The sequence below is a fragment of the Drosophila melanogaster genome, chromosome X (genome assembly GCF_000001215.4).
Source record: "Drosophila melanogaster chromosome X".
NCBI lineage: Eukaryota > Metazoa > Arthropoda > Insecta > Diptera > Drosophilidae > Drosophila > Drosophila melanogaster.
This window is the reverse complement of record NC_004354.4, coordinates 14,862,840-14,884,741: the sequence shown is the minus strand read 5'-3', so window position 1 is coordinate 14,884,741 and position 21,902 is coordinate 14,862,840. Positions and strand designations below refer to the sequence as shown.

The 21,902-nt window shown below is 39.4% G+C and overlaps 4 protein-coding genes across 13 annotated transcripts in view; 3 read left to right on the top strand and 1 right to left on the bottom strand.

Moving 5' to 3' along the window:
• Positions 1–21,902, bottom strand: part of Flo2 (Flotillin 2) — a 94,571-nt gene that overhangs the window by 49,205 nt on the left and 23,464 nt on the right. The window lies entirely within an intron of this gene.
• CG45064 (uncharacterized protein) lies at positions 2,156–9,372 on the top strand. Its single transcript, NM_001298323.1, has 3 exons — positions 2,156–2,568; positions 6,198–7,197; positions 7,427–9,372. Exon 2 carries the CDS (start codon positions 6,222–6,224, stop codon positions 7,065–7,067), a length of 846 nt encoding a protein of 281 aa, NP_001285252.1. The 5' UTR covers positions 2,156–2,568; positions 6,198–6,221; the 3' UTR covers positions 7,068–7,197; positions 7,427–9,372.
• Positions 2,156–9,372, top strand: CG45065 (uncharacterized protein). Its single transcript, NM_001298322.1, has 3 exons — positions 2,156–2,568; positions 6,198–7,197; positions 7,427–9,372. Exons 2-3 carry the CDS (start codon positions 7,081–7,083, stop codon positions 9,149–9,151), a joined length of 1,842 nt encoding a protein of 613 aa, NP_001285251.1. The 5' UTR covers positions 2,156–2,568; positions 6,198–7,080; the 3' UTR covers positions 9,152–9,372.
• Positions 13,561–21,753, top strand: CG9518 (uncharacterized protein). Of its 3 annotated transcripts, NM_001298321.1 has the most exons (4): positions 13,561–13,754; positions 14,997–15,051; positions 15,124–15,341; positions 18,269–21,753. In NM_001298321.1, exon 4 carries the CDS (start codon positions 18,747–18,749, stop codon positions 20,856–20,858), a length of 2,112 nt encoding a protein of 703 aa, NP_001285250.1. In that variant the 5' UTR covers positions 13,561–13,754; positions 14,997–15,051; positions 15,124–15,341; positions 18,269–18,746; the 3' UTR covers positions 20,859–21,753. The 3 variants fall into 3 exon arrangements, with proteins under 3 accessions (NP_001285250.1, NP_001285249.1, NP_572979.1); NM_001298320.1 differs by lacking the exon at positions 14,997–15,051; NM_132751.2 differs by lacking the exons at positions 14,997–15,051; positions 15,124–15,341.

Here is a 21,902-nt window from a genome sequence, read left to right as displayed (position 1 = left end):
AACATTAAGGCCGCGATTCCGAATTCAATTCCAATTGCAGCGCTCTCAAGTGCAACGCATAAATATTTATGCTGCAAAGCAATGACCGTCCAAAATTTTACAGTCATCTGAACGAAAATGAAAGTTGCCCGCAACCGGCGGCTTCTCGGGCCCCACGATCCCCTTTTCCATTCCTGGCCTGCTCCATTTCAAGCCTCGCCACATTTGCCCCCCACAAAATGCGGCACTTGAAACAATTTATGGGGTATTTAGAATTATCAACCAAACTGATTTTAAAACTTCGAAAAACGTACATAACTTAGGTAAAAATGGTCATAGAACTGTTTTCTATAGCTTATTACCAATGCTAAATGATCCTTATCATTTTTTGTGAATCTAGGGTAAATTAAATTTTTGGTCATTTTTCTTTCTTCTTTTCTAAGGTGAAAAATTAGCAAAAATTACCAAAAAATTAAATTTCCCCTTTTGAATACAGTTCGATTGGGAATTTAATTACGAGCTCAACGAGGTATGACATTCCATATTTAGACCAATATTTCCAATGCTATCACTGTCTATGATCTTGAAAACGAAAACATTTTACCTCATATGATCTCAATGATCTTTATGATATTATTAAATAAATTATATTTTGGTGTACCATTTTTCCCAGTGCAATGTCAAGCTCAAAGTCGGCTTTTTAGCCTAACTTTTGGCCTGGTTGTCGGAAGCCGGCAACATGGAAAAATATATTTGCATTCGCAGCGGAACAACAAGCTGCACCGCTCCGTTGGCGAAATTAAAAAAGTATCTTGCTTACCCCTCGCACTTTTTCATTTCGGTCTTCGTGCTGTTTTTTGCATACAGTTCAATGGAGGGGCAATTGCACCTGATAATGCCCCCAGAGGTCGCAGGTTTCACAGAGTGGTTCAACTCTTTGACTTGGCTAATGAATGAAGCTAATGTGAATGGATTTATTTCGAATGGGTTGTGCGTTTCCGCTGACAAGGCGGAATCGTCAGGTTGAAAACAACGAAATATATCGTAGTAATAATCCAAAAGATTTTTTTGTTAAAATATATATAATATACTGAACGCTCCTTTTATCTAGATATGTATATGATATATCAAAAATTTGACAATAATATGATGGAAGAAACACGTGTAAATGCATAAAAAGGTAGGCTATTATATGTAAAATCGTATAGCTGAATAATATGATAAGCCACCTTCAACTGAAGGCAGTGATATCGCAATACTTCGATCTCTTCACCTGGGGCAAGTACTCTCAATAAATTGGGTATCGAGCACTTTTACCCTTCGCTTGCATTGATTGTCAGATGGAATGGAATGAAGTTCGAGTAAACAAACCGGAAATCTCCATCTCGGTGGCGATCTTTATGGCCTTGTTGCTATTGGGCCCCCAGTTAAGCGCTCAACTTTTGAATTGGGAATCATGAATAATAAAACGGTAAGTCAATTGCCAGATTTGTAAATCGCTGGCGATGATCGCTGCGAGCAGTTTTGGCTCAGTCAAAGAAAGCCTCCAAAACTGGCCGGCGACGTACTTCTCTATTCCCAATGCATCGCCCTCTCTCTTTTCGTATCGGTATCCCCGTCCTTTTCTACAAAGTCCCGAAAAGCTTTTGCAATGGTAACACAAACGTTGAATGGAGCACGTAGCTCAATGACAAAGCCCGAAGACAGCCGATTCGAAGCCCCTAGAAATGGAAACGAAATCGAAAGTGCCGTCTTCTCACTGGAAATAATTTTTAAGAAACTCTATGGCCAAATGATGTTACCAAAGTAACAAATGAGTAGGTAGGTGGTAGATTTGCACTAAAACTAATTCTAAGGTCAGAAAAAACGATATGCACATTGATTTCATATCCTATCTATATTTGAATATTGAACTCTTTAACTTTCTTTCAGTGTACCCATTTTGTAAGCAGCTTTACTGATATTTCTCCCTCTTTCAACTCTCTCTGTCGGCCTGAAGCTCGGACTTTTGTTTGTGCTTCGACTTGGACTCTACGTATATTAGTTGTTGTTATCATTTGGGAGTGCGAGGGAAAAGCTTTCGAAGGCCGTACGAAAAGCTACTTCTTCATCATCTTGGCCGTCTTCAGCCAGGCAGACCAATGTGGCCAAAAGCAAGACCTAAAAGCGAATTGCTCATTGAACAAGACGAGCTCGTGGCGTGCGTTTCGCAGTGAGCGGCAAAATATATATCTCAAATATATGAACATATATAAAAGATATCGGTAGTGAAACAAAATCGCCGTGGACAATTATCACTTGAAGAAGAAATAACAGTGCAATAAATCGTACTTTGTCCCTTATTTTTTGTTTGTTAATATTTTTTTTTTTTTGCATTATCTGTTGCCGTTTTGAAAGATGAAAGACGGCAACAGCAGTCATGGTAATCGTGAGTGAGACAAAGGAAAGTGGCAGGCAGTCGCGTTCAGTTTGAAGCCGCCACACCACAGAAAAAAAATATAAATAAATAATCCGTACTAACTTCGGAGCAAAAGCAGCTACTGGAAAACCAAAGCAGCGACCACAAAAATAACAACCAAAAAACCAGAGGCAAGTGTACTAAACTCAAGTGCAAGTTAATAAATACATACGAAAAGTCTTTAATATTAGGATCTAAAAAAAAAAAACAAGAACAAGTATACAAGGAAGGCATTCAAGATATTTGTTTATTTTTTGGGCTAGACAAGAAAAATGTCGAAAATATAAAAGATTCATAATCTGTCGTAGAGAGTTCTCTTGCGCAAAAGATACCTTGATTTAGTGATTCTCTTGTAACTACAAATCTAGTTAATATCTGCTTATATCGTAATATCTTAATAAATACTGAATAAATATAAGCGCAACTTTTACAAGCTTTATAAATACATTTGTTAATAAGCACACAAATAATCATTAACTCGTACATTAACACATATTTGCATTCATCCAAGACAACATGCGCGCACATCAAGTGCAGTCATTTTCACTTTTATTTTTTTATGTAACATAACCGATTTCTGACCCTTGGGCAGAGATGGAAACCAAATGGGCGCCAAAAACGAAATTAAGAAATATAGGTATTTAAATATTTGATAAAAAGGAGCGAATACTACGAGTAGCCAGATATTCTTATGTAAGACTCCTCCCAAACACGCCTTGCAGCTAAAATTTGTTTATTTGTTTGCGGTCGATTCACACTTTCTACCGCCGATACGGTGGCATTACTCCACCGATCTGTCCGATCCGCCGATCCACCGATCGGTATATCCACCTCCTCACACCTCTGTGTGAATTATTATCAATTTGTGCACGTCGCTGCCATAAAGAGGCAATCATGGAGCGCGTGTATCGCCACTGGCACTGTGTATGCATACGACTCGGGCAATTAAAAGCGCCAAGCAGGCCAGCAAGAAAGTGACACTATAGAGCCAAAAGCTACATAACCATATGATTCGAATAGTCAAGTGAGAGAGCCGAAAATGGAACAGGGAAAACCCTGTGGGAAGTAACGACAAGTTGGCCCAAATGCAAGGGTCAGTCAGTATGCATGCCAACTAAATTCTTAACAAAAAAAAAACCAAATTTGAGTTTAATAGCCATTTTTAAAGCTTGTATTGAGAGCACAGAAAAAAAATAGAATACCATCATGACATTTTTATTACAATTAATTTATGCAATTATAAAGTAGAAAGCAAGAAAGTCTGAAAAGGTAAAGTAAGAAAATTGACAGATAAGTTAAATTAGCCATAAAAATTCATGAGCATCTACAAGAAGTTTTAAATATTTACTTTTATGATAAAAGAAGTTCTTTTAATGAAAATGTAGTTAAATTGAAATCATATTAAATTACTTCTATTAGTGAACGACTTTATGAAATTAAAACCATAAAGTTTAAAGTTAAACGTTTAAAAGTCAGTGAATACACCTTTCATGCTTTAGACTCTCAATAAATCACAGTCTCTTCCCTAACGTAGAGTTAGTAATTATTTAATTTTCAGGTGTCACCTAGCAACTGCAGCGCACATGGTACGGAAATGAATTTTTCAATTGTTTTTTTTTTTCTACTATTTCTACGTTTTCTCGTGTGTGCTTGTTGGCCAAGTTGGACTTCTTTAATGTGTCACGGTACCATGACTCAGCCGACTGTCGAGAAAGCGTTCAGCTGGAGTAAAGTAGCTGAAATTACTTGCCACATTCGGACTAGATTTATGTAGCTATGCGACGACCCACAAAGGGCAGGGCACATAGAAAAAACAAATAAGCATGCCAATAGAAATCCGTGAAAATGTCGTCAATTATGGGGCATAAAGTCTGGCCATAATTAAAAGCTGTCAAATCATAATTGGCAGGCAGTTGAGCACCAACAATAAACAAAAATAAGCCAAAAACTGCGGCCAGTTGCTAACAATGTGTGAATTGCATAATGACGAACTGAACCAACGAAATAAATGGATGAATCGACATCAATGTGATGTAAAAATGCCCGAGAAAACCTGGCCCAGTATTACGTCAAACAGAAAAAAAAAAAATAGACATACATAGGCATGCGTATGTGTTTATCTTGGAGGGTTTTCCTTTGTCACTCCGCCCAAGGGCGTTGCATAAATTAGCGGGCAGTGTTGCGTCTGCCTTTAACGGGGATTTGAGTGAATGAATTTTTCAGATTTTGGATTTAATTTCTGCCGTCTGCCGTTGATGATGTTTGTTTTTCGGTTTTTTAGTGTTGTTAGTTACATGGCAACCGTCGAGCCGTTCAAATCGCTGAAGCGAAATTGCCTGGCAAAAATCGTTATATATACACATATAACTCAATTTAGCTAACAGCATTTTGCGCGGCTAAAAATAAACAACTATTTTCGGTGCAGTTAATTAATCGAGAGCAGTTCCAGTTACATTTATTTTCCAGTGTTGTGACAGAGGTAACCAAAAAAAAAAAAAAAAAAAATGAAAACAAAAACTAAAAAACCAGAAAACAAAAACCAAAAAAAAAAGGGAAAAATAAAATAAATATTACATACAATAGTGATTACATGAAATACGAGTACCGTATGTAGGAAGCTTGATGTCGCTTGGCTTTCACTGCGATCGCTTTAAATCGAGAGCGCAGGGGGAAAACTGGAAAAACCACAGAAAACACAACAACAACAGGAGCTGGACGGCAATTAATGCCCCGATGCCGCCAATGGACAAACAAAATAACGAAATTGCATTTTACAGGCTAAGACATTGAGACATTCGAGACTCTCGAGAGACAAGAGACAAAAAAATCAAGAGTCGAGGATTTTTTTTCTTGCTGTTTGCTTTTTCCGCCTGTCAAACGGCATTGAACTTGAAAAACTAGCCAGCGAGAGAAAGAAAATTAGAGAAATATATACAGCCGCGGAAAGACAATATAATACTATATACAGAAAAGAAAATGAAAGAAATGGCTATCTAATGAGATTCAGCTGACATCATTTGAATATTTATATTTTTAAATTCAATTTCAATGCGGTTTGATAACGTTTTATTTTCGTTGCTTGCGAAAAATGTAAACAAGTTCGTTGCCTAAGTCTTTTGTTTGACTGCGCGTGTGACAGCGCCATCTGTTGGTTAACGATTGCCAAACTGGAGGCTTTGGTATATATACACGAATTTTGGATATAATGCGGCTTCCGCTAGACAATAATGCTTGCATGTTGCTGATTTTCGAGCCTGTTTCGTTTCTGTTTCGTTTTTGTTTTTGTTTGCGAAGTCATGCAACAATGGCAACCATGTTAACAAGAAATCCAAAAAAAGCCACTTCAATGCTCATCAGTTACCCATCATCCATAAATGGATGAATGATAGCGAGGCTCCCACGCTTTTGATTGTCGTTATCTGGAAATAGTTGAAAGCTGGTTGCTCCATCAATGGATTAGGGTGGGAAATATTGAGATGTTGTCAGCCAAACCGAAATAATGATTGCAATCAAATCAATCATAATGAGGTTTTAAATTGTGGTGCTTGAATTAAATTTTCATTTTTCAGTTCTTATTAAAAAAAAAAACTACCAGAAAAGTTAACCGAAATTATATTTAGCAATACAGTATACCAAACCCATTTAAATAAAGTTACTTTATTACAACATAACAGTATACTATATATTATTCCTATGTTAAGTTTTTTATCACTTATTTAACAAGTAATTAAGTGACTTAAGTTTACTTTTATCATTGCAGTTCTGTTCATATTTCTGTCAAAATATGGGCCAAGAGATATCGCAACAGCAAAATCAGCAACACCAACAACACCAGCAGCACCAACAACAACAACTACCCCACCACAAACGACAACCACAGCGAAAAAGCTTCAGCGGCATTAGCACCACCAATCAGCCGATTTACACGCCCACAAGTCACCTATCCACCAGCTCCTCCTCCATCAACACCAACGATTATAGCCACAATAATACCAGCAATAATAATAATAATAATCAGAACTACCGATTGCGTCACAAGTACAACTTGAGCAAGCAAACCTACGAAAGGAGCAAAATAGCAGCGAGTTCAGCGAGTACAAGTCAATCCGATACGGATTCGCATTACGCCAAACTAAACCTACAGAGGAGCAGTTCGCAGAGTTCGGATAGCGGCATCTATAACTCCTCCTGTCACTGCAGTTCCATATCCTCGATATCGGCCGTCAGCAGCAGTGCGAGCAGCAGTCGCAGCAGCAGCAGCTCTAGTCGCGGTTGTCCCAGTTCTGTGGTGTCCAGCAAATCGAACCGCTCGTTGGACAAACAGAAACACTATCTAAGCCATCACCTGTACATCAAGTCCTATCTGGACATCTTGGAGGAGGACGAGCGGGCACGGGCACACTTCAAATCCGCTCGTCCGGGCGGCATTCGCAACTATACACCCAAGATCTTGGCCAGCGGAGAATCGAGCTTATCGGGCAACTCCAGCACCAACACAGCTCTATCATCCAGTGCTCCAGCTCATTGCTACGGCCCGGGAAAGAGAACAACAGTCGGCGGAACAAGCGGATCAGGTGGAGCAGCAGGAGCAACAGGAACAGGAGCACAGGGAACGGATCCGTGGATTTGACAATTACTGAAACATGGCGTTTGGAACAATGACGTCTTTGCTTGGCATGATCCCGCTGCTGGCGATCGGCATGAATTTCTATCGCTATCAAAGCGTAGATCCCGAGAACAAGGTCCAGGAGCCAACCGTCGTAAGTTGAATGTTCCAAATTATGACAATTATCAATAAACATCGTTATTAACACCATATATGCCAACAAAATCATTTAGTTATGGGTATCTATTCCACTAATAGTTCTCCATAATGGTAATTGAGCTCTAGGTGAATCCTAATTACTTTAAAGTATCTTTTGCATACATTTTAAAGCTAAATAAATAAATATCAATAAATATATTTAATTAATTTTCCATTTCTTTTAGATACGTCGTCAGTATGATTTCGTGGTGATTGGCGGCGGATCCGCTGGAGCTGTGGTGGCGAATCGCCTGAGTGAGGTGCGCAACTGGACCGTTCTGCTACTCGAAGCCGGCGGTGATGAAACGGAGATCTCGGACGTGCCAGCTCTGGCGGGCTATCTGCAGCTTACGGAGTTGGACTGGAAGTACCAGACTACGCCTTCATCCACCCGCCAGTATTGTCAGGCGATGAAGGGCGATCGCTGCTTTTGGCCAAGAGGAAAAGTCTTGGGCGGAAGTTCTGTTTTAAATGCTATGGTCTATGTTCGTGGCTCCAAGAACGACTATAATCATTGGGCATCGTTGGGTAATCCGGGTTGGGACTACGACAGCATGCTCAAATACTTCCTGAAATCGGAAGACGTACGAAATCCCTATTTGGCCAAGACGCCATACCATGAAACAGGTGGATACCTGACGGTTCAGGAGGCTCCATGGCGTACACCACTCTCGATAGCCTTCCTCCAAGCGGGCATTGAGATGGGCTATGAGAACCGGGACATTAATGGAGCCCAACAGACGGGCTTCATGCTTACGCAAAGCACAATTCGCCGCGGTGCTAGATGCTCCACGGGCAAGGCCTTCATTCGTCCAGTTCGACAGCGTAAGAATTTCGATGTCCTGCTCCATGCGGAGGCCACAAGGATCCTGTTCGATAAGCAGAAGCGAGCCATTGGTGTGGAATACATGAGGGGTGGCCGCAAGAATGTGGTTTTCGTGAGAAGAGAAGTGATAGCCAGTGCTGGAGCTCTGAATACTCCCAAATTACTGATGCTTTCCGGAGTTGGTCCCGCTGAGCATCTGCAGGAGCACAATATCCCTGTTATTTCGGATCTCCCAGTGGGCAACAATATGCAGGATCATGTGGGTCTGGGTGGACTCACCTTCGTGGTGGACGCTCCACTGACTGTCACCCGCAATCGTTTCCAAACCATTCCAGTTTCCATGGAATATATACTAAGGGAACGGGGTCCGATGACATTTTCGGGCGTAGAAGGTGTCGCCTTTCTAAACACCAAGTACCAAGATCCCTCGGTAGACTGGCCCGATGTCCAATTTCATTTTTGTCCCAGTTCCATTAACTCCGATGGTGGCGAGCAGATAAGAAAGATACTGAATCTACGAGATGGTTTCTACAACACAGTGTACAAACCACTGCAGCACAGTGAAACCTGGTCGATTTTGCCCCTGTTGCTGAGACCCAAGAGCACGGGATGGGTGCGCTTGAATTCGAGGAATCCGCAGCATCAGCCCAAGATCATACCAAACTATTTTGCCCACCAGGAGGACATCGATGTGCTGGTCGAGGGCATCAAGTTGGCTATCAATGTCTCGAATACCCAGGCATTTCAGCGTTTCGGCTCCAGATTGCATAATATTCCGCTGCCAGGCTGTAGACATTTGCCATTCCAGTCGAATGAATATTGGGCATGTTGCATCAAGGAGTTTACGTTCACCATCTATCATCCCGCCGGCACATGTCGCATGGGACCCAGCTGGGATGTTACGGCCGTGGTGGATCCGAGATTACGGGTCTATGGCGTATCCGGAGTTCGAGTGGTGGACGCCAGCATTATGCCAACGATCGTGAATGGGAATCCCAATGCTCCGGTCATCGCGATTGGCGAAAAGGCCTCCGATTTGATCAAAGAAGATTGGGGCGTCAGGCGGGCGCACACTTCCGCTTAGTTAAGAAGTTGTCTATCGCTAATTTATGTTTCAACTAGTCAAATGTGGATTAACTGATGTAATATTATCGCTATGTGTTTTTGTTTTATCAAATTCCTCGTTTTGTTCACCGTTAAATTTATGCTTAGTTATTTGGATAAGTTTAGTGTACAAAGTCCCACAAAACTGTTTTTTTTTTATTACTTTATCAAGCATTTTATTAAATATTTATGTACCTATTTATGAAAAAAAATAGTTTTTTACTCTGGTTACTTGTTTATTTATTTTGACACATATAAGTCGGCTATTGGCGGGGACTTTAAAATGGATATTTTTGTTTTATTTAAAACACCAATAAATTAGCTATTTTAATTAATGCTTTTTGGTTTTCATTTCGACTACTCTGTTCGTATATATAAATGGAACTATTTTCTAACTATTCACCAATGTTTGGTTTATCTGATGTAAGTTTTCTGGATAAATATATTATTTATTATTATATTATTAGGATTTACTATATTTTTTGTTGTCAAATACATTTTATCTACATGAAATCGCATGTAACTCAAAGAATTCTTAGACTCTCATGTAATCTTACATGACAACTGTCATTCATTTGATTGTTATTTAAGCCAAAAGAATTGATAGACAAAATAATTTTAGGTAGCTTATACTCATATATAGCAGACAATTGTAAATTTAAGAATATAAATATTTTAATTATTATATGTTTACTTTGAATTAAGTCGTTTGGAGTGCACTTAGCATGTACATGAACCGTGGTCAATCGTTAGCTAAGACATCAACCGCAGAGAAAGTGAAGTCACGAAGTTTATAATTTGTATTCAATTTTTCAATTTGCCTTAAGTGCTGGGCGTTTTTTTTTTTGCGCACGCCCCTTTTGGCCAGCTTTCTGGGCTGCCCACTCTTCCGCTTAACCAAAGCCAAATGTCAAAAATTGCCAGTATGATAGAAAAATGCCCCCGCGAAGGCCCATTGAAATGTATAAACTCTCTGCATTTTTAATATGCTGATGATGGTTTCCGTAATCCCCCCCCGAACCATTTCTTTTGGCCGTGGGCGTGGCTTTTGATAGTCAGGCTTCCGTGTTGCCATCTAAATGAGAAAAAAAATATATATATACCGTTTCGCTTTCGAGCGTTCAAGTGTGCCAAGGTTATCCAAATTTGTTGACCACATAGCCAGCTTTTCGGCACGTTTTATTTCGTAGGTGTCAGTTGAAAGTTTGGGCAATGCCCTGTCGACAATTATCGACTGCCAGCGAAAAGCCGGACAATTGCGAATTTCGCATGCAACTTCGAGGGAAGCCTAGTACCACACACCACCCCTCCAGTAATATTATTGCAAAAATAAATAACAACAAAGAGCAACAGAGCAATAAATGAAACCGAGTCTATAAACCACCCAAGGCGATGCCCAGACTTCTTATATAAGGCCCTCTTTCGGGGTTATGGTATGGTATGGTATGGTATGTTATGGTACGGTATACAGTGGGAAATAACTAATAAATAAATGCAAACAAAGTTTCGGGCAAATATTTGGTTTGATTTTAACGAAACGACAAGTCATTGCGACCGCATACTAATGGAAAGTGTTATGCCAAAGATGATGATAAAGATGATGAAGATGAGCGGGGAGACGGAATGATGACACTCTATATAATACATATAGCAGTGGCAGCTAAGATCGGCGGACGTTCGCTGAATATCTGTGTCTGTGGTCAGTGAAACACAGAAATTGGGTCATTAAACCGTCGAAAGTTTAATCGATGAGACCATCTTGAAAATGAGCGGGTTGAGGAGGCTGATGATATAGGAAATGCACACGAAATTGAGTGATGGGTGTAGAGATTCAATAGGCTATTGAAATATAAAACTATCTTTAAAAATATCAATAAATATATCTATAAATATATCTATAAATATATCTATAAACATATCTATAAACATATCTATAAACATATCTATAAATATATCTATAATTAAGTATTGACGCAAATACCTCGTAAATAAATGAAGCTTATTATATGTCACACTATCAAGAGGTTATAAAATAAATAGCAAAACCTTTCCTAATTTAACGAGAGATTTCATTCATCTTATATCCCCCAGTATTAGTTGCAACACATAAGCTGAATAAAATGAATCATTTGAGGAACTAATTGGTAACCATGCGTTGTATCTCATCAGTGCGCATATGCATTGAATAGAAATTAATCATAATGCATTTCAAGGGGAGTTCGCATTCGTTTGCATAGCCTTTTCACCCATTTTTTCCCTAATCTATAATCTATTTTCTTCTTTTTTCTCCCACATCGTAATCGTCATCCTCTTTAGCTCAATAATGCAAACAGAGATACGTGATGTCGAACACACGCGACAAATCGCCAAAGCAAACGAAAGAAGCAAATGAATCCAAGACTGGATTTAATTTTTTTTTTTTTTTTTTGGCGGGAAGAGGCTTGTGGAGCTACGGGAGGGATTGAATAATCTTTGGTTAATTTCGGTCAATTATGCCGTGCCTCAAGTCCGCCATCGAAGTTGCAATTGCAGCGGAGCCAAACTGAAAGACCGAAAAACCAAAACCAAAAGCGAAGCCAACCACCAAACCGAACTGAACTGAACTGAATAAACCGTACAGATCCGAACCCGAAATCGTACAAGGCATATAATTTCAATTGCAAACTGGAAAGAGCGGGATGGTGGTGGAGGGTGGAGCACTCGGAGGAGCATTGTCAAAAAAATATCAAGTATCCGCCGCTTATGTCATAGATGGGGCAAGGTGTTAGGTGCCGCGCCTCACGTAGGCAATCAAAAACCAAATCAAAGCCAACAATATATATATATACATATATATATATCCGCGCTGCTTGCTATCCAGCTAACGAGGTTTAATCCCAAGTTAAAGCCACTTGTTGCCCTTTTAATACGAGCTCTGATTTGTTGGCAAAAGCCTTTCGCCAGATGGTGCACTTCAATTTGGCCCACCCCCTTTTTGGCTTTAAGGAGTTTACGGATGAGGGAAAGTTTTCATACTCTTGAAGTAGGAGAGGTCTTTATAGAAAGATTATTAAGTTAAGCGTACGTATAAAAGGTAAATTTTACTTAAAATTAAAAAAGATGCACCTATTCTAGATATTAGAGTGAAATAAAAATGTACATATTTTCAAGAAATATGCTTTCAGTTTAGGTGTATTAAAAATATAACAAAAAAAACGGGCTCCACTTTGAAGTATATTTTTTAAAACTCTACTTTGCAGTGTCAAATTTGCACGGCTTTTAAATGCTCACTTTTCCAATATACCTTTTTCTCCAATGAGTTGCATTTTTTTTGTTGAGGGCGTTGCTGTTTAAAATCGCCACATTTCCTTTTCGCAGGCAGCGCTTATCTCAATGGGCCCACCTTCTTGCCCATGGCCCCTCTTTATAAATAAGGTATACGACATACATATATCCCTCTTCCCTGGGCACTAATTGCACTTTAACACCCAACAGCCAACAGAAATGGCGAGCTGAGAAACGAGGCGAAATGGGAAAAAGACAGCAGTGAAATATTTCAACAGCTTACCTAAATCATGTTGTTGCTCTTTACCATAGCTGTGCTGTTTTTGTTTTTAACTTTTTTGGCTCATGATTACATAAATTATACCCGTTGACAAAACACAGCCCCAGCCAGGTTGTCCCAGGCAATTGCCAAAGGAAAAAATCGAAAGAAGAAGAAAAAAAAAACCCAAAACAGAAACACATAAAAAGCACACAGATTTTTCTCAGCCATGTTTATGGGTTAATAACTTCATTTGACCATTTTTCGCTTTGGGTTTGCCACTTTTTTGCTGAGTTTGGCATGCGAGGAATGCGGTCATTCAAGCGAAGAGAACTTCCAGCGGGAAAATACCTATTCAGAAATATAAAAAACTCTATAATCAGGGGAGCAATTATTTCATTCATGTTAAGATTACATCTCGTTACCTTATATGAAAGGTATTTGTAAAATGTATAAAAAAAACATGACAAACATACATAGTGTATTTTCATAATAATATTTAATTTTATTATCTTACCAATAATGATATAGAAATATTTGTGATATATTTTGCCATGTCTAAAACCTGTCTATGAAAAGAAATCGTAGGCATATAATATTTTAATAAATGCTCTTTGTAACTTATTTTTAAGCACCCAACCTATTTTTTTTTTCTTCTGTTTAGGCCCAATTATCACCCCACTGCTCTTCCTCTTCCTCTCGGCGATTTGACCTTCTTGACTTGGCCCAATGACCGCATCTTCCTCTTCATTTGCAGTTCGTACCGTTATCAGAGCTTCAAACTTGTTGGCCATCCAACGTGTTCGATGTGCCAATAATATGCAACATCTGTGGCGTTGGCTTTTCGGAATTTCGCGGCAAACGGATCGTTCAGTTGACTACGTGCAACGCAGCCGCGCAGACGCAGTCAGCGGTTTGAAAATCCGACCTAAATAATCCATATATGCATACATATATGTACATATTTCTCAAACATCATCAAATTCAACCAATCCAAAGGATCCCGTGATTTGTGATCGATGTGCCAATAGTGCCAGGCAACGTGGGCTAAGAATCGCAAGTAAGCCAGTGTTAAAAAGTGAAGTGAATCGAAAGGTTAAAGTTGTTAAAACACCTGTTGCCGGTTTACGAAATTCCGAAAAAAAAATATATAATATATATATTTAATTAATGGGTGCAAAGCGCTTCGAAATGAAATGCACTCAAGTGCATAGTTTTTATTTTTGTTTGCTTTTTTTTTTCATTTGCACAATCCACCCACAGAAAACCCACATTAAACTATGAAATACATTCGAGAAGACAAATAACGAAAAAAAAGATAATGGAAAACATTAACAATAAAGAAAGAGCGGTTTTGATAAGTAGGCTATATGTTGCACACTAACGTTTGTGGGGCGATTGTCATTGTTTTTCATGCTACTGCTGCTGTAACTCTTTCTTTTTTCATTTTTTTTGTTAGTTTTTTCCTTTTTTTTTGCAACGCTAAAGACAATAGAAAGATTTGTCTTTGCAACATCAACAGCAGTTGTTTCTCTATGAACATTAGGCTCTCGTGGAGACACAAAGAAATTTGCATTTACATCAAACAAAATGGAAGAAAAAAAACGATGGCTAAAAGAAATGAGAAGTGGGCGACGTCGGCCACGTCCATTTCGCATAACTTCAGCGCAGAGCAGCAACATCTTCGATAACAGCAGCAACATTTTAGTTGATGCCTCCCGTCTGACACTGATGGCTTTTTTTTGCAAGCAGGCATTAAGATAAAGGAGACTTTTAAATGGAAGACACTTGATTAAAAATGGCAATCAAAAATCATTGAAGCGGTTTGTATCATAAAAAAGAGGATCTCATTTTGTTAGTCAGCATATACATGCATAAGCCAGAGGGGATGGAAAATTAAGTATACAAGTTAGCGAACTAAAGATTAATTTGGTTATACTCTTGAACTTGCTCAGCACTTTTGAAACTGCAACAAGTAACGATTATCCAGTAACTATTTCCACTAAACATATGTGTTAAATATACATTTTTTGGGTGCAGTTTGGCTATTGTTATATATCTATATTTACAACTAAATAGCTAAATTTTGTACAGCGTTAGTTTTCCTTTAAGCTATCTTCCAGTAGTCGTAAACATCCCTACTTTATTCGATTTGTTGCCTTAATGGCCAGTGCATAGTTTTAATTAACATTTGGCACGCACTAGCAATGGTACACTGCGAAAAATTAGTATATTTTTAACTGAAACTACACATACTCTCGGTGAAATTCAATAGATATATTTTGTTTCTGTGCATCAATAGTTTGTGGCGCGTATTTTCCTGGGTGTTGTTGCAGCTAAATGAAATTTGCCGCTAGGTAATTAAAACATTTTACTTTAGCCATGAGTATTATAATTAATTAATTGCATTAATATTTGAATACCGCTAGATGGGCATTCGGTTTGCTAGTGCTTGCGTCCAAAATCAAGTCAATGACACAATGACATGCCCAACAAAAAGCTGAAGAATCCAGCCGGCAAATGAGCGTGGCACCTGGCGGCCAAGGTGACTGACATCAAATGACATCAAATGACACCAACTGACATTGTAATCATGAACCCAAGCAACAGTATAGCAATGCAGAGTGGCAAAACAACCTGAAATTGAGTAAGTGTGTGAGTGACTACCTGACTGACTGACTGACTGATGTCTTGTGTTTGTTTACACCAAATTAGCGAACAAAATCGGCAAGCAAATCACTTAATTGTCCCAATCATCAAATGATAAAGTGGTTGAGTGCGTGGGTGCTAAAAACAGTGAGGCGAATAAAAAACTTTGAAGTAGGGGTAGTGATCGCTGATCGGTGATCATGGCCTTCAGCTGGACAGGAAGTCTAATCGGTTTACAACGACCAAAGATTGTGAATATAATAATCCACTCACAGCTGAGCGCAAGATATTAGATATTTGGTTTTTAAATGTGGCCATTTACCACTAAAATTTGTGTATAATAATAATAATAATAATAAATAATTCATAAATATACATAAAAATGGATTGGTAAATGGATCATGCTAAAAATTAATTATATTTGAAGATATTTCAAATATTTAGTTTATACGCCAAAGAAAGCTAATAATTGAATGATTTTAATCAAACTTCCAAAGACATTATAATATTTTGTCTTACTTTTTTATCCTACAAAAATATACAAAATAGGACAGCAACGGTTTTGAGAAACATTTTACTATTATTTTGAAGACAGCTGTTGATGTAGATATTTGGCTCGGGCCTAAATACAACGTGATTTTTTTCTCCACAGTAATGACGCATGTCAATAGCAGTTAGGAGTGAGGTGGTGAGTGGCGGGGAGTGGGGTGGTGATGGGGGGGGGGGATGATAACTCCGGGCCGGGCCAACAGGTTTACCTGGTCCCGGAGCCGCAAAAGTAAACTTGTTTGCTGTCGCTGCTGCTGACCCAATTTCGTGCAACTTTTTTTCGACATTTTTACAACAATTTTTGTTACCGTGCTCTCTGCCCCGCGGAGGTTTTTCGCACAAAAAACCAAAACAAATCTCAGAAAAAAAAAACGAACCCTATGAAAAGCAGAAAAGCTGTCTGTCGAAGAAATGTAGCCGCAGCTTCCACTCTTTAACTCTTCAGATACTGTATCTGAATCCGAATCCGTATCTGCATCTGCGGCAAGAAAGGTTCGCTTTGATAGCAACCTGTTGGTTATTTTTTCACATTTTTTCACTGGTCTGGCCTTTCACTTGGTCGCCGGAAGATCGGGTTTTGCGGTTGGTAATTGAAGTGATAAGAAATCGACATTGAAATCGATTACGTCAGAGTGACCGGGTTTAACAGAAAATTAAGCGGAAAAAAGGTGAAAAATCCATAAGCTTAACATATAAACCATCTACTAAACTTATAAAATATGTAGGTTACAATTCTGCTAGGATGTCAATAAAATTAAAAAAAAAAACTGGACTTATAAATGAATGTCAAGCTCTGGCGATAAAAAAAAGTTTGCTGACAATTTCGCTTACCATTTTATAAGCCACACAATTCTTCAGATAATAGTGAAAATGTCAAAAAGTTGGGATATAGAACTTTCGTTTGCTGTACGAATGTAATATAAACCGATAAAAAAATTTCAAAACCATTTAAAATAAGAAGTTATTTCACAAAATATTTTATAGTAACTCCAACTGGATAAACTACAATTAAGTTCAGTAATTAACAAGGTGCCTCCATATAATCAGATCTCTTTATAGGCCATACTATTCGTAAGCTTAATTTGTGCCATAAAAAACTTAATGAACTTGTAAGGCAAGCCAAATCAATTTGTTTTATTAATACCATGGGGTATCGTTAATCACTCAAATCAAATAGCCATCACTTCCCTGTCTTTCGACACCACCTGTCACTTTTTATTTTCCCTCATGCCCCGCGGCAATATCCCTTCACCTGTCTGACTGTCCGTCCGTATCGCACACTCATTGGGCCAGGTATGTAAATTGTAAATTTCTCACCCACCACTCCCACAAAAAAGAAAAGCCACCCCCTTCTCAAATCGAGAAAATCAAAAAAAAAAAGGAACCCCTTACTTATTTGTAAACTGGATAGACAGGCGTTAAATGCCGTTGGATATTTCAACACCCGCTCGATAACAACTCAACATACAGCCATGTGTCAACAGATCCCTCGCACAAACACGTACATACATACATACATATATATGTATATATGGCCAAAAAAAAAAAAACAAAGCTATTGAGTTTCGATCTGGGCTTAAGCCCGGCTCAGCTAAAAAATACAAACTGCTCGCAAAACAATCGAAATGAAACGAAACCCATTTCGTATGTCTTTTGCCCAATCGAGCACGCCAATTACGAATACCCCAAAAGATTCAAAAAAAAAAAAAATAAAAAACTATAGGTCCAACGGTTACGTCATTGGATCGTACAACAACCAACATAATATTGTTGTAATCCCAAAACCGAAAAAACGGCCGACGAATTTGAAAGACAAACACAAACAGAAAGATGGTTGCATTTACGTGGCTAACATAATAAACCGAAAATGTAAAAAAGCCGCTAACAATTTCCCCTTTGTCGCTATTGGCCGCAATATATCGTCAAGGTCGTCGCCGTGTTAACATCCAAAATTGTTCGGGAAATACTATTATGGAGCTAGTGGAAGTGGTGGGTCTTGGATTTTGGTTTAGTGCAATACAAACACAACTGTTGCAACCGAATGCATTCGATTGGGCAGTTAGGTTAGGCAAATCAGTTCGAAATTGGTAAATCATTTAGATTTTCAACAACCAGAACACGCAAGAATGTTTTGCAAACGATAATAGCGCCTCTTTGGTTGGTTAAACCTACGAAATGTGCGGGTGATTATGTTAGATAATTGGTAGAGTTGCAGAAAACCAAGGTTTCGTAACTTTAGACGTGAGAGCAGCGAAATTACTTAAGGCCCGACTTGCATAAAGTTGCCAAATTTATCACTAACATTCTCTATTAAAAGTAAATTCTGCTTAAAATATGCAAAATATATATACTAAAAAATAAATCCTTATCTTTCAGTTGGCCTACGACGAGCACAAGGATAGCACAACAAGGATAAGGAAATACTAGTTAAGGAATCAAATAACGCACACACATTTGATAGAAATTTAGTACTTTAAAGACAAGGAAGCAAAGGATTCTCTGCAATGGTGTTGTGAACAAGTCAAAAAGACGGAATTCTTGTTCAAAGAAGCACACACTTAATGGTTAACAAGCTATAAAGAACGTATATAGAAAATCGGGAAAGCAAAAAAACATAGTGACACAAAAGCACTGGAGCAAAGCAACATTGAAACTGAGCAGATTACTAAAAATTTGGGCCATATCAGAGCCCCGCCATGCACAAAAGAAAGAAACCCTAGACTTTAGAGAGTGTAAAGAAGCAGATAGCAACTGCTATCAACACTAAACCAAGAAAAGTGTGGTAATATAGCTAAAACTGGCTTAAACTTGGGATAATCCCACAGAGAACTCAAATAGACATCCATCTGGCAACATGGTGCTCAATCTGCTGTTCATAACCACTGTGATCAAGTCCACATTTGGCGTGGTGACCACGGGACTCTGGCTAATTCCACTGATGCTGGCCGCCATCACATACTATCGCTATGATGCCGTAGATCCCGAGTCGAGGCCGCTAGATCAACTGAATTTGTATCCAGAGTACGATTTTATAGTGGTGGGCAGTGGTTCGGCCGGAGCTGTGGTGGCCAATCGTTTGAGCGAGGTGAGGAAATGGAAAGTACTGCTGATCGAAGCCGGTCCAGATGAAAACGAGATCTCTGATGTACCATCGCTGGCGGCCTATTTGCAATTGAGCAAACTGGATTGGGCCTACAAGACGGAACCCTCGACGAAGGCGTGTTTGGGAATGCAGAACAATCGTTGCAATTGGCCAAGAGGACGAGTCTTGGGCGGCAGTTCGGTGCTCAACTATATGCTCTATGTGCGTGGCAATCGCCATGATTACGATCACTGGGCATCGTTGGGCAATCCAGGCTGGGATTACGACAATGTGTTGCGTTATTTTAAGAAATCGGAGGATAATCGTAATCCCTATTTGGCCAACAACAAGTATCATGGTCGCGGAGGACTGCTAACGGTTCAGGAATCACCGTGGCATTCACCTTTGGTTGCCGCCTTTGTGGAAGCCGGTACTCAGTTGGGCTATGATAATCGTGACATTAATGGCGCCAAACAGGCGGGCTTTATGATTGCCCAAGGAACGATACGTCGTGGTTCGAGATGTTCCACCGCCAAGGCATTTCTGCGACCCATACGCATGCGAAAGAATTTCCATCTGTCGATGAACTCACATGTGACCAGGGTCATCATTGAACCGGGAACGATGAGGGCACAGGCCGTGGAATTTGTGAAACATGGCAAAGTGTATAGGATAGCGGCCAGGAGGGAGGTTATCATCTCAGCTGGTGCCATCAATACCCCGCAGCTAATGATGCTCTCTGGTTTGGGACCACGAAAACATCTGGAAAAGCATGGCATTCGAGTGTTGCAAGATCTGCCCGTTGGCGAGAATATGCAGGATCATGTGGGAATGGGTGGACTCACTTTTCTGGTCGATAAGCCCGTGGCCATTGTCCAGGATCGTTTCAATCCCACAGCCGTCACCTTTCAGTATGTGTTGCGTGAACGAGGACCGATGACCACATTGGGTGGAGTCGAGGGTCTGGCCTTTGTGCACACACCCTACTCAAATCGCAGTCTCGATTGGCCGGATATTCAATTTCATATGGCACCGGCTTCCATTAACTCAGATAATGGAGCCAGAGTAAAGAAGGTGTTGGGCCTGAAGGAATCGGTGTACCAAGAGGTCTATCATCCCATAGCCAACAAGGATAGTTGGACGATAATGCCGCTGCTATTGAGGCCAAGATCGCGGGGATCTGTTAAATTACGATCGGCGAATCCCTTTCACTATCCCCTAATCAATGCCAACTACTTTGACGATCCCTTGGATGCCAAAACTTTGGTGGAAGGAGCCAAGATAGCTCTTCGCGTAGCTGAAGCCCAGGTTTTCAAGCAATTCGGATCGAGACTGTGGCGTAAACCGCTGCCCAATTGCAAACAGCATAAATTCCTATCCGATGCCTATTTGGAGTGCCATGTGCGCACCATTTCGATGACCATCTACCATCCATGTGGCACTGCGAAGATGGGACCCGCCTGGGATCCCGAGGCTGTGGTGGATCCACGCTTGAGGGTCTATGGAGTTCGCGGTCTCAGGGTGATTGATGCCAGCATTATGCCAACGATTAGTAGTGGGAATACCAATGCACCGGTTATAATGATAGCTGAAAAGGGCGCAGATCTCATCAAGGAAGATTGGCTAACAAATCCCGAGTACAAAGTAAAGCGGCAGGCAAATAGACTTAGAGATCCAGATCCTGCTAGTAGTAACATTCAGGGCATCATCACATTGCCCAACAATATCACTCAAGGCGACAGCAGCAACATCAGTGACAGGAGCAACATGGAGAGCAACTTCAGCAACAGCAGTCACATAAACAACATCAATTTTAACAGCAACAGCAACAGCAGCAACATTGAAAGCAGCAGCAACTTCACACTCAACTATGCGAATAGTTAGTGACTTCAAAATGAAGAATGTAGAGCTCCAGTTAGCTCGAGATTTTGTGCTCAGGGCTCCATAGCTTTAAACACTCACATAAAGTGTTTACAACGAGAAAACAACACAAATTGTTTGCCATTGCTAAAGTAACATGCTGAGACATAAACTCTTTGAGTTCGTTAATAACTCAAGTGAAACCAGAATGTGATCCAAAAAATTCACCGAACATTCTTTACCTAAAGTCTACACTGAAACCAGAAGCTATCTTATTTATGAAAATAACCATAATCAAACATATTATCACCGACTTGAAAGCGTCTTGAACAAAAGTTATTTACTACTGTAGTTCATTATCATTCGATGGCCATCTTGTAATGCTCATAAAAAACTTTACTGCGAAACCAGAAGTTCTTAGCAGCTAAAACTGGTTGCTTCTTCCTTGTGAAGCCATTTAAAAATGCGACTCATAAAAGGTTTATATCTGAGAATCATACTATTATGTCGTCTGTCTTTGATCTAGACAATTGGTACTCCAAAAAAGTTATTTCCTAAACCAACTTCTACAAATGATAAGGCTAGATAGTAAATATCTGCTTGTATCATGAATATAAACTGAAAAGTCTATGTGCAACCAGGCGGAGTTTCGTAACCTCGTACTTCCCATTGAATCTCATCGCATGACGTCCTCAAAAACTGTACACAACGATCCATTGCTAGAAGGAATCCAGAAATCGAGTCATAGATTAAATGCTTACTTAAGTAATTGTTGTCTTTTTTTTTTTTTGCTTATGTATTATTTTATGCTAAGTTAGCGATAGATAATTTAATGTTCTTTGACTATTTATAGAAAATTTCCATAAACATCATTATTTAAATGACATTATATTTAATAAATTAAATTTGCATAAACATGAAGGCGAAATGGTTGTTATTTGTTAACAGCCGAAAAGCAGGCAACACAGGTGAGCTGAGCAATTTTCTTTTGTGGCAAATAAATAGCAGAAAAAGTGAATCATCAGATATTTGGGTGTGCTTTCTAACAATTTGATTAGGAAAAGTATC

Coding starts and splice junctions, on each gene's coding strand:
- CG9518 (NM_132751.2), top strand. CDS start 18,747: ATGGTGCTCAATCTGCTGTTCATAACCACTGTGATCAAGTCCACATTT.